The 13,756-nt window shown below is 41.0% G+C and overlaps 1 protein-coding gene across 12 annotated transcripts in view; it reads right to left on the reverse strand.

The window, feature by feature from the left end:
• The window catches only part of pcloa (piccolo presynaptic cytomatrix protein a), a 68,148-nt gene extending 54,733 nt beyond the window's left edge, over positions 1-13,415 (reverse strand). For 7 of the 12 annotated variants that reach the window (XM_030149052.1, XM_030149051.1, XM_030149046.1 and 4 more), the window contains exons 1-3: positions 6,432-6,882; positions 3,254-4,211; positions 632-1,645 (exon numbers count right to left, since the gene is read on the reverse strand). In XM_030149052.1, coding sequence (XP_030004912.1) covers positions 632-1,645; positions 3,254-4,211; positions 6,432-6,643 — 2,184 coding nt within the window. In that variant the 5' untranslated portion in view covers positions 6,644-6,882. Of the gene's footprint in view, positions 1-631; positions 1,646-3,253; positions 4,212-6,431; positions 6,883-12,986 lie in introns of those variants that run through there. The other 5 variants (XM_030149050.1, XM_030149048.1, XM_030149045.1 and 2 more) reach the window with 3 other exon arrangements.
• Between the last annotated feature and the right edge of the window lie 341 nt (positions 13,416-13,756).

Consider the following 13,756-nt stretch of genomic DNA (forward strand, 5'->3'; position numbering starts at 1 on the left):
TACACCAGTAAATCCAGTCCCCACACACCAGAGGAAAAGCAGGTCAAAAGTGTTTGGTTTACACAAGACACACACTCTTACATTTACATGTGCTCGTCTAATAATCTTGTATCTGACCACACAATAGAACATACACTCCATAAGAAGGATGTTCATTTAATAATCATGCACACATTGTTGTAAGCACATAATATACACATATGGACAGTGTCAAGTGTCAGTTGTTTGAAGGGCTCTTCGATAATAGCACATCCCTTTAAACAACCTAATCTATCTTTACCTTTGCCCTCTTCAGCAATGAAAGCTTGACAGTAACAAGACTTCCACTTTAACTGCATCTTAATTGACCACATCCATTCATTCAGCGGTCAAGCGTGCAGATGTTTTTATAGTTTTTAATAATGTACTAGTATAACTTGTTCTCCTGTCAATGCATTTCAGCAGATGGAAAACACACACAGCTGAACACTGCTGCTCCTGATGTTATCTTTACAGTGACCTACTTCAATGAAACATGAAGAGGATGTCTGTGTTCTATTTATATTTGACAGCATGTATAAAATACTATTAGGTGCAGTGTGTTGAAAGCACATGAGGCTGCGGGTTTTAAGAAATCTGCCAGGTGTCTTACCTCTCCTAAGTGGGGAGTGGGATTGAATCCACACAGATTGCACACTGTCTTCTTGCACTCGGTGCAGAGGCTGTAGTTGGGTGTGTCAGCTGATCCCACGTTCAGCTCCACTTTACACAGAGGACAGCTTTCCTTGACTGTGCAGGTTGAAGCAGGAGTGGGTTTGGCTTCAGCAGCCTTCTCTTCCTGCTCCACAGAAATAGACCTGGGGGGCTTCTTGCTTTTGGCTGGTGGGGTGTCAGGAGCAGATTCTGAATCAGGCGGAGACCCTGGAGCAGAGAAAGGGGAGTCAGGAGGGGAACCTGGTCCGGAGTCAGCCTCAGAGTCTGGCGGCGAGCCGGGTGGAGTATCTGCTGCTTTGTCATCCTCTCCGGTGACGAGGTTGGTGGCTGAACTCAAGAGGGACGATCCAAAACTGAACATCTGAGAAGCTGAAGCAGGTGATTTTGTTGATTCAGTCAAACCTCCAAAACCTCCAAACAACTTCCCAGCCACAGACTCCTCCTGTTTGGCTGTACTCTGTGCTTGAGGTTTTGATGATTCCATCAGCCCACCAAACCCACCAAACAGTTTCCCTGTAACAGACTCGGAATTTTGTGAAGCACCTGCAGGGGATTTGGGAGTGTCTGTCAAGCCTCCGAGACTGATACCACCTAAACCCCCAAAGAAACTGGACTCCTGTTTGGGTTTAGCAGGAGACTGCTGGGGACTAGACTTCTGCTGAATAGGGCGTCCTGTCTTAGGGTCAATTTTGGGGGATCCTGTCATCGAAGAGCTTGGGGAAAGCGGCCCTGGAGATGTAGGACCTGGGGACTTCTGCCGAGGTGTGGTTGGTGGTGTTAACCCTTGGTCGGTGGTACTCTGCTGCTTTATTAGCAGCTTGCCAGGTTTACCAGATGCCTGTCTCTGTGGTGACGGCGGGGCCGAGCCTTGTTTGGGCTTTGTCATGCCGGGGGGATCCATACCTCCCATTGCTCGCTGCATCTGGCAGTTCAGACACAGCCATTCTTTGCCCTGCACATGAACAAAAAGTCAGTTTGTTTTTACTACAACACATGTACATTCTATTATGAGCACAAACATCAATGTACTGTGCAATTACAGTATACGCACAGGCAAGCATAACCAATTAAATCCCCAAAATAATCATGTTCTTATTGTTTAGTAAAAACATAAAAATTCAGACATGTCTGTTAATTAGTCTGCTTCAGATTACATAAAATCCTGTTTCCTTTGCTCAGGCATGAAGCGTTTCATATTGGGCACCAGTTGCAAGAATTCTAATAATTTTTACACTACAATGGTAATGGATATTTCTATCCATTTTATGATTAACCACATCTTAGAGTAAAAACATCTTCCACTACATATTAGCTTAGCTATAATGAAAATACTAGTGTCTAAATCTAGCACAAAATCTTTCACTGTTAACAATGCCTTTTATTCCTCCCTTTATTATAGGGTTTATATACTGTATGTTAAGTCATAATAAATTATTGGCTTTCATTAGCTTTATTTTTTTGTCTTTTTTTCTGTCCATACAGTAAATCTCAGCATCTATTCCAAAGCAACCTGGCTACACCACAGTGCTCTTTGTTCTGTGCACAGGATGTCTCCTTGGTTTCCTCTGTGTTTAAAAGAGCCAGTGTTGACAATTTGATCACTATCTTTGACAGAACAGTGTCTATAATTGAACCTATTGGATGTGATCTAAACCAAACCCAGTTCAGTAGGACAGCACAATGCTGTTTATATATTAGAAACGAGTGAGCATTTGTTACACTTACACAATTTACAATCATAGCAAAAAACAATTCTTAAATTGATAGTTTCCTAATAAAGTGACACAAACCTTGAACTACACACTATAACAAAAACACAGAAGAAGCTTGAGCAAAAACAATCAGTCTCTGTGCTGTAATCATAAGCCACCAGCATTTACCATCCATGTATGACTGAGTGTCCTCACTGCCTGGCACAGTATCTTCCTGTGGCCATGACATGAGTCACCTTGATCAACATTCCCTGGGTCCATATGGTCCCTCTGTTCCTCAAATCATGTGCCACTCTTATAAGAGGCCTTCCCTGTGCCAGCTAAGAGAACAACAACTCTGTACTTACTGTCCACATGTAAAATGTATTCATTTAGTCTAAATATGCAAGTAAAAATTATATAGGGAAAAATAAAATATACTAATTGTCAGTATTTTATTGAGCATTTATGATTAATGTTTAAGTTCCTCTGTATGTGTATCAGAATTCTATTTTATTATCAAAGTGGCAGATGTTTCTGAAATCCAGAGCAAATACAATGACATACCATATTATCTTTGCAGTGCAATGTGGATTTTGGGACCTGACAGGATAATTTAATATCTCATTGACATGGAATATAAAATGTGTGACCTTTCCCACCCTCTGCCATCAGTACCACAGCCTTCCATGTATATTATTAGATAAATATGATAACTATATGCTGTATACCTTGCAGTGGACTGAGCTTAAGCTGACAGCAAAATATTCCAGATGGAATTGTTACAATAACTCTGTACCACACTGACACCTGAAGGCCCAATGATCTCTTAAATAATAATACAACAGAATACATAATTCTTTTCTTACCGCTGAGTCTGGGGGGCTGAACCCACAGAGGCTGCAGACTTGGTTTTTACACTCAGTGCAGTTATTGTAATTAGGTGGTTCCTTCGACCCTGTGTTCATCTGGGTAGTTTTACACAGTGGACAAAGTGCACCTCCAGACTTCCCAGGACCTTGCTGAGCATCAGGCCCTCCACCCTTAGCAGGTTCACGAGGTTGAGCCCCAGGGCCCTGTGGTCCCTGCTGTTTAGGTCCAGGCTTTCCAGGTCCTTGTGGTGGGGGTCCACCCTTTTGCTGGGGAGGGCCACCCGGTTTGGCACCTTGACCTGGTGGTGCTTGCCCTGGTCTAGGTGTCTGTTGCCCTGGGGGGCCTTGGCCAGGAGGACCCTGGCCTGATTTGGGTCCCTGACCTGTTGGTCCCTGACCTTGCCTGGGTCCCTGCCCAGGTGGTCCTTGACCTGGTTTTGGTCCCTGTCCAGTGGGACCTTGACCTGGTTTTGGCCCCTGCCCAGGTGGACCCTGTCCCTGTTTTTGGGGTCCACCCTGTTGTGGTCCTTTTGGACCTGGCCCTTGTTGAGGCCCCTTGGCTGGTGGCTTTCCTCCCTGCTTGGCGTCTGGTGTTGAAGATCCATCTCCCTCCTCCTCATCCCCAAAAAGCCCAAACTTTGGGATGTTGACAGAATCGCCCATGGACGATATGGACGAGGAGACAGAGGAGGTCATAGATGACACAGCACTGAGGGGGTTAGCCCCACTGAGAAAACTGGAGCCAAACATGCCGGAGGATTTGGTGTCAGGATCTTTTGGTTCCTGTCGAAATCTGGATTCAAAAAGGCTTAGGGATGAAGGACTGCGGCCTGGAGAGGGTTTACCAACAGGACCCTGGTTGAAAGCATCAACAGTGCGGCTCTTACTGAGACCAGTAGGGCCCCTAGAGGCCCCTACCTGCTGAGGTCGCTGCTGGGCATCAGATTCTGAAGGTCTGAGGAAGAAGAAGAAGGTAAACAGACATAGTTTGAATAAGCAATACTGTTAATGTGTCTTTTCTTTGGCAATATGAGAAGCTTTTATGAGTCAAAGCATCCCCAGCTGACCTGATGGATGCCAAAACAGCAATAACAGACCCACCACTATGAATCAAACTTTTAGATGTGACTGTCATGCAGGCCTTAAATAGGTCTTTCAGCTGAATATTTTACTATGACCTGAATTTTCAAGGCTCATGTTAAATACATTCACCCCTTCTGAGATTATCAACAGACTGACACAACTTCAAAATCGTGTTTATGTCACACATTCACACAGTCATTATTACTATATACAACTAACAGTGAAATAAACTGTTTTTTCTTTCACTTGTGTCAATATTATAACAAATATTTAGAAAACATGGGTAATGCTTTGAAAATCTATTTTTTCCATTTGACAAAATGCATAAAATGCGATCAATAGTCTCTGGTATCCCTTTGCCACTTTTCATTTCATTATAGTTTGTAAACGCCACTGCCTCAACAGCACCATAAATGCTAATATAGTATATAATTAAAAGGTAAACCATAGCACTGTCTCTCTTCCACTCTTTCAACACATCAGTGAACACATAATGTGTAGCTAGCAGCCCTAGGGTATAGCTGACAGGAAAGTGAATCCCACCAAATGACATGCAGATCACTGAGATAGAGAGGGAAATGCTCAGCTTCATGAGGGTAAGCTGAGACGTCTTTATTAGCTCTAACTGAAAGACAACATACACACCCTACACACACTGCCAGACACAACCATAAAAGCTATGAGTATACTTGCAGAACCAAATAAATTGACTAATGGGCTGATTGCATACTGTTTTATTTATCCATGACGATGGGTATATGAAATATCTGTGTTGGTTTCATATCCATGTCCTTACACTGATATAATTTGTCTTCTCATGTAATAAACTTTAATGGTATAGTGAATACAGATATTCGATCTTTGTTTTTAGCAATAAGTAAATTCTGACTTTATAGTGTAAGAAGCCAGCGAATATTTCAAGTAATGGTGTTGCAATCCCCGCTGTGGGCCAATCCACTGCAGCGTGAATTTCAGCACCACGGACAGCAGCGGATGATTTCAGCACCATGGACAGCGATCACATACACACTCTTTCTAAAGCTGATACTTCTATCCAATTCTATCCAATATCCAATTTTAATGGAAAAAGGGGGGGAAATCAGAAAGCAGTGGAAGGGAAGTCCATGAGCGATGACATTAACGGCTGCTGTTCTATTTATAGTCATATTAATATTGATGCACCCCTCCCCCCTGTCTCTGGCTTAGATATAAATAACAATTATGTCCCAAATGAAGCCAATTAACAGAAAAACACACCATGCCCTGGCATCTGGCATCGAAAGATTTAAAGCAGATCTAATCATTATAGAAACAGCATGTAAAATCATAAGTATATTAGAAGTGGAAGCGTATTGTTTTTGTTTGCAGCGCTCAACCTCTTCTTCCACAACGCAGCATTTTCCACACACAACTGCGTCCAATCTAATTTACCGACATTCAGTAGGCTAATGGGCTGAATTAGGAAGCAGGAACATGGATGATATTAGTAGTTAGCCTGTTTGTTTTTGTAAGGTGTTAAGGCGTCGTCAGATGAGGAAAAAAAAAAAAAAAACACTGGGCACGACAGATTTTCTTACCCAGCAGGCATTTCGAAAATTTCGCACAAATACTGGAGGTGTGTCTCTGATCTCACACATAAAGGCAAGCCGCGCACAGTGACACAAACAATTCACCAATTTAGTGCAATTTCAGGAATTCCGTCTTTGAAATGGAGCATTTGCTGAGTAGTTGAAAGGAAGAGATTTCATTTGAACACAACATTTAAAGCTGTAGTTTATCAGATGAGCATGGCCAGGCAAATGTAAAGGTTCTATGCATTAGAGAAGAAACATAATCTGGATCAACCATTGAGATCATCAGATGTCAGCTACTTAAAATCCTTACTATGAGCACTGATAATGAAATCATTTCCCTGCAGTTAGGGGGCTTAAGATGGGCGTGAACGGGTTCTCTGCTTCCTTACAGACGCTTTCCAAAGGATGATGCTCACAGACATAATACATCCTCTGGTTCCTCGCTCTAGTGTGATGATCTGATCGGTGTGAATATTTTAAGAGAATTTAAAAAAAAAAATGCTGTTATAAAGCCCTGCCTTCGTGCAGCTGCTGCGCCTCCGGGCTGCCTGCCTTGCGCCCTTGACATCGCCGCGGTGAGCTGCTTCCTCTGCTCCTCGGTGAGTTCACTCAGGTCGACCGGAGTCCCACCGGGGACCCGGACGAAGCCGCCTTTCCCGTCAGGTGCCAGCCCCTCCGGTAGCCCAGACAGCGGCCCTTCGCCTCCTTCCAGGCTCGCTTCGTTCCCCATGATCGACCCCTCCCGTCCCCTGTATTCGGATCAGTCCGGGACCCGATGCTCTTTCTGCGTTTTATCTCCAAAGTCCGCAACAAACACGGTGTTCCTCGGTCTGTCGAAGCATCTCAGATTATTAATTTCAGTTGTCACTTTCCTCTTCTGTCCTGTCTTTCCATTTCCTCGTTTTCTCCTTGTTTTTCTGTGTCGTGCATCTCTGCAGCTGTACACCAGTTACCACAGTTTTCACTGAGGGGGTCTCTGCTTGAGTACTGCTCACATGCACACAACACAACTACCGGTGCAGAAAATAAAATTCACATACATTTGCGTCCGTGTAGTTTTCACTGGTGAAATGGCAACCTAAATAAATTGCATTCTGAGCAACCCGCACCAAAATAAAATTCATAATCTCCATCTTAACATTACAAAGAGTATTATCTACTATATCATTCACCTGGTCTACATGGTAGGATGAAAATAAACCTTCTGAGCTAATTTCTGGTTTACATCGACACCCAAACACTTTACAACCAATGTAACCGTGTTTCTGCTTTTATATGGAAGCCCAATTTGTACTACTTCCGCTTTTATCCGTGTCACACCAGTTATCTTGACGCAGATTCTCCCACCGTCTCCAGTGTCTCCTGCCCACCGCGCATGTCCCGCCTCTGACAGGTGATCAGAAGACATCAAGGAAGGAAATAGTGGGTTTAAAGGGGACTGACTCAACTAAATATATGTGGTGTGATCGTTTAAGCAGTCATGAATGAGTGTAACGAGGATGAAAGTTGGGTCATTTGGCCTGACTTACACCTCCTGTAGATAAAAGTTAAACAGACAGAACAGAGTCAGTGTGCCAGATGTCCAACTATCTGGGCTGGAAAAATAAAAGGTGTGAACTGTGTGAACACACACATATTTCTACACACACACACACACACACACACACACACACACACACACACACACACACACACACACACTCTATCATTAACCTGTTGGCATCTACCTTCTTCCATTTCTCTGTAGCACTTTGAGATTCTGCCGAATGAAAAGTGCTTTATAAATGCAATTTATTATTATTATTATTATTATTATTATTATTATTATTATTATTATTATTATTATTGTGTTTTTGCCTATACATAAGCAGTGGTGTAGTCCATGGTATACAGCGATATACGGAGTATACTTACTTATTTTTCAGTTAGTATTGCGTATACCCATTTCTAAATCCCCTAATGTGCACCATTCAGTAGTAGCTGAGCCAAATTGCCCATGTTTTTCAATTCATGTTCCCCTGGTATGGTGAAGCCATGACCCGCCCTACTCTGCCTCTAATTGGCTAGTACTTGGTATGATGATTAGATCGACTGATTAGATTGGTTACCTTTAGGCATGAGGACTGATGAGCCAATCAGAGGCAGAGTAGGGCGGGTGATGCCGAGGAAATATTGCTAACTAGTGCCAGAGCCAGGGCTCTGCTTAGAGCTGACCACCTCTGAAACCTGATTGGACATCTCAGGTGCCAGTGCCACCCCAGTTGATTGACAGGTCACTGCATGTCTCGTTGAAAGATGCGCGATAATTGGAAATCTGAATGAGAAAGGCAGAATAAATGTCTTTCAAGTGAGTGGCACGTATTGAGAGAACCTACTTTCATGGAATACATAATTCTGAGGTAAGTTTTAAGGTGGTTTCAGAATGAGTCACTGTTTTAAACTACTGGTCATATGACTGCACATTTAGAGGAGAAGAAATTTTGTCACCAATTGTTAAACTGTGTGAGTAGGCTAATGTTATTAAAGGCTAATGTTATGAATGGCTAATGTTATTAAAGGCTAATGTTATGAAAGCCTAACATTATTAAAGGCTAATGTTACGACAGGCTAATGGTAGGAAAGGCTAATGTTATTAAAGACTAACGTTATCCTATGTTTGCCTCATGTTGAATACATTTACATTCATGCAGCTGCTTGTGTGACCAGTAATACCTACAAACTGCTACTGATCAAGTCATGATCATTTTATAATAGTGAGCAAATACTACTGATGGATTTTTGGGTAAACTAAATAGAGTAGTCTGACATGTCACTGTTTCTAAAATGGTGTTTTCTGGACTACTTAATAAAAAAAAAAAAAGAGGGCAAAAATTGAGAGTATACCCACTTCTCCAGGGACCACTTCGCCACTGTACATTAGCTTATAACTGTAAGGCCAACTGTAAATAAAAGAATGACAGCTCAATGGCAGTATAACATCTTCTGTCTGCAACTGTGTTTATTTGACATTTGGATAAAACAGAATCTACATTATATAAGTTAAAGCATGACTCAAAAGCATTTTATTGTGTCCTTGCCTAAAATGTGTCAAATATGAATAACAGCACCTAGGATATGCTTTATGCCAGTTTTATACAACCTCATATCTCACCTCATATCTTCTATATCTTTCATACACTGCTGCTCATAAAGTTGGGGTAAAATATTTGTGCATCTTCTCATTAAATAATTGTAACAATGGGATTCATTCTTGATAAAATGTAAGTAAGACTCAGTGTGTATTCATTACACTTGGTCAAAGGTGATTACCGATGTGTATAAATAAAAGAGAAAAGTGGAATGTGTCTGAAAACAAAACTTATTCCAATTTTATGGGAAATTGTGTTATAATCAAAATATTGAACTATAGGAATATGAATGATCCCCAAACAGACACATGATCTGACTTTCTGATGCTTCAAATAAGAGGGATTGCAGATGTTTGTATCATCTATTTGCCTCACTATGCTGATAAATTTAAATGAATTACACTTTAGCCATCATGGTTTTCATAAAATGACCCAAATAGTGAGATTGCGGAGGATCTAAGATTTCTAATGACATGCGGCACATCTATATTATATATTAACCAATAAAGACCTAAACAGCCACCATCGACCCAAAGCATCTACTTATCTAAACTGTTTAATACCTGTTGATTCACTAATTCTATCAATCCATGTAAATAATTGGTGTAAAATGCAGTTTGTCGTCTTTTCATGGTCATCAGATATGACCCATTTGGACATTCAGAGGCTCCGTAGTTACTGTGGAAACACTGTCATCTTCTACAATATTGATTCACCAGTAAAACCCATGGAGTTGGACCAATGACAGTGGATGGACACACTGGGTTTATGTTCAGTTAATGAGAGATTTTATAGAAAAAGTCACTTTTTCTTCAGTTTTCTCTGTTTCTGATATAATATCCCTCAACTTTAATGAACATCTATATGATCAGTCATTTAAATATAGGAAAATACCTGATTTTCACAGAAAAATGCAAAGTACAGAGGATAACATTGTAATAAATTGTGATAAATCACTTAAGAAAAGTTAAATAGAGAGAAAGCTTCATTTGGGAAGTGATATAAAAATAGCACTGGGTCTTTATGGGTTAAATAGACTTATTATACATTGGCTGAAGTAATGTGTTTATGACATAATAAGCACTGTGGAGGGTCTATGCTAGTGCTTAGAGGTGGCGCCGGTGACCCAGTGGACAATAATGAGTTAAAACTAGTGCTGTCAAACAATTAAAAGTTTTAATCAGATTAATCACAGGGTTTCTATGGATTAATTTTGATTAATCACAATTAAATATCATTCATTTTTAATATATATTAATCACATTTCATTTTGCATGAGCAAACAGACTCAACAAAGAAGCGAATATATACGCACTTAATGTGTTTGTTGCAAGCTGGGCAACGCATTAGCTGAAGTGTTAGCAGAATCCCTGACTAACGTATGCTTGACGTTAACGTGGTATTTAGGGCTAGAAGTGTTTCGGTGAAAAGAAAACTCCTTCCTGCAGACTGTGCATAATACTTTTATATCGGTCGACTGTTCCATCTTGGAGTTTTTTTGTCCTCATATTTCCATCCAGAGGGACAATGTGCTGTTTATTGTCTTCTATCTTTATGGGTTGGTTCTGCTGCCTGTCACTACTGGATCTACTGCTCATTTGTTCATGTGCAACGCTAACTCTACTTGGACAAACTGACCCAAATGCGTTGGCAGAGGTGTTCAGAGTCATTCTGCACTGCAGATGGGTTAATTGCATTAAAAGTTTGAATCAGATTAATCATGATGATGGATTGATCTGCGTTAACACTAATTTTGACAAGTCTAGTTAATACCTTTAAATGTCTCATAAAATATCAGTCATTCTCTATTGAGCTTTATCTGGACACTGCTGATTGTACCATAATAGTGCTACATGCAAAATGAATCAGATGATAGTAAAATTGCCATGTTTTGCTGCATGATTCTATTTAAAGAGGAAAAAATGTTACCATGAAATATTCAATAACACAGACTGCATGTGAAGATGACTCATAATATGAATAATATTTCATGATTTTTATTATTCCAGATGGAGGTTAGAGGATGTCTCATTTTGCATACATCTCTTATGGTCATGTTGCAGATGTACATTGCCATCTAATGAAATGGTTGTAATATAAAAGCTAAATAATGCAATAAGATGACCATAACAACATCACACACACACCAATATCAACCGCAGAGAAAAAAACAATCCAGCAGAATTGCATTAATGTCTGCCCACAAGCTGAAAATAACTAAAACAAACCTACAGTATACTGCACTGTACAGAGTATATGCACAACAAGCTCCAGATCCAGAAAGCAAGATATTAAAATACGTCGGCTCTGCTGTACATCAAACAGATGTGTTGCAATATGACAGCAAGTGCTTGTTTGCTGTGTCTGTAAAGCTCTGGGGCAGATGTGTCCTCACTGTGTAAAGCTCAGACCCCATTGTACCTGGGCAGAAGTGGACTAGTTATAATATACCGAGGGAAATAACTGCTTTTCCTTTCTTTTGCCAAGTGGAGAAGTTTTGGATGGAAGTATGAAGGGTCAAGTGACATCACAGATCAATCCATGGATGTTACTATTGACGGTAGTCTGTTTTCTACATGTTTTTGCTGTTGGGGGGTGTGAGCAATTCTTTTTCCACAACCATAAACGCAAGAGATTAATATGAGAATGTTCTGAGGAGCATAACTCAAATAACAAGATTCTTTGTAAGTGTTTAAAGTGGAAAATAGTAATATACGGTAAATGTTTTTAAAGTAGATGGGTTCAAATCCCAGCCATCGGTCTTTCTTTCCTGTCACCTTTTACTCTCACAGTTTTTTTTTCTTTCCAATGGCCCCCCTCTTCAATACATGGGTATTTAGAATGATGCATTCTGTGACATCTCCATGGTTTTCTTATGCAAAAACAGGCCTCGTCTTTTATGGTTTTCTGCTTTCTACTCTCACTCTTCTTTCCTCCCTGCTTTCTCTCCTCCTCCTCCTCATCTCAGTACGTGTGTGTGTGTAGGCAGAGGTGAGTTTGGTTTCTGTCTTTAGTGATAAACGATGGTAGTGTAGCGTTTGCTCCGTTCCTCCCCTTCTTCCCACCTCCCCCCACTGATTGCTGGAGCATGTCCTGATTGTCTCTATGCTGTGAGATGGAAGCAGTTGCTCTCTCTCTCTTTCTCTCTCTCTCTCTCTCTCTCTCTCTCTCTCTCTCTCTCTCTCTCTCTCTCTCTCTCTCTCTCTGTATCTCACCCACATATTCACGTAAACACACTGGATATTCACTCAAGCAAAGCATAAAAACAGCCAACCAGACAGACAGACATCGGCACAAACATACACAGGTGTAAATACACATCAAACACAAGCCTGAGGACGAGCGCTCTCTGAGGCATATGTCAACCCCACAGTTTGTGCACACACCTGTATACAGTATACCCTTAGCAGACTCAGTATGAATAAAATTACCTGAGCTAGGACCCATTATGTTACTTTTATTATGCAAACAAAGTATTACATCTTCAGAAAAAAAAACACTTTTATTCAAATGTATAAAATGAATTTCCTGAACATTATGTGCTTTTGTTGGGCAGCCAGGGCATTGTAACCTGAGTCTGGTAACCAGATAACACACACTGCACTGTGTTCATTAAATTTGAATACTCAGTAGGGGTGGCTCTAACAAAGGGAATTGCTTTTGTTCTATGGATTGGTATCATCTGAACCGCAAACCTCAAGTTTAAAACACTAAACTTTCCAAACACAAGTTACAGACACTGTTAGAGCTGTTACCAAATACAACCTTGCAGGTATTACACATTTTAAAGCTATGTACCACAACAGCTTTCTTTCCCTTGTGATAAGGTTTTCTTTTCATCTAAAAGCTTCCCTGTAGAGTTTTAACGCAATAAACCTCTGCTGCCCCCAACTCCAGAGATAAGGGTCTACCTTTCCGTAAAACAAGTAAACAATAACTACATACCTTGAGTTCAGTAGACTGTATGTGTGGACGTCAGGTGGTGAACATCAGGTAGTATCCTCAAAGCCAGTGTTTGATGAGGTGAGTCAACTCCCAAGAGACCGTGCACTTGCGAGTGACGTTTAATTGCTGGTATATTAGGACTGAGCCTTTCTCATCCTTATTAGCAACCTGGCACGCGCCTGATTCCACCCTCAACACCAAATTCTTCTGACCAGTGAGACACCATGAACTAAAAATACTTTTAAAGTCACAGCGGCTCCCTTCCGTCCTTTAGTCAATCTTAGTATCTGATACCCACATGCACGCGCACAGGCACAAGAATAGACATGCTTGGATGCACCTGCTGCCGACATGCGCACACATATACACACATATACACACACATATATCCTATGTATAAATGCAAGCAGTGACACAGACAAAGACAACCTCTTGCATAGACATAAGAGGTCCCTCTAATCCTCTTTTCTTCTGAGAGATAGGCCAATCACACACTGCTCTGCACAGTAAGTCCTTTTCTTGTACACACACACACACTACATGACGTCCTGCTGTAATTCTCACAACACTGCCACAGGGTTAAGTTAACTCACTGGCAATCAACTAAAACAACAAAACAAACACAGAAAAAAGCCTGCATCAATTATTCATCTCTTGCCAAACCCCACTTTACCCTCAGAATTTGTTAATTTCTCTCACAGCAGCCACAAAAGCCTTCAAAGATGTTCTGTGGTACTATTAAAACATCATCCATTTAGTCCAGGAAACAC

The sequence above is a fragment of the Sphaeramia orbicularis genome, chromosome 12 (genome assembly GCF_902148855.1).
Source record: "Sphaeramia orbicularis chromosome 12, fSphaOr1.1, whole genome shotgun sequence".
NCBI lineage: Eukaryota > Metazoa > Chordata > Actinopteri > Kurtiformes > Apogonidae > Sphaeramia > Sphaeramia orbicularis.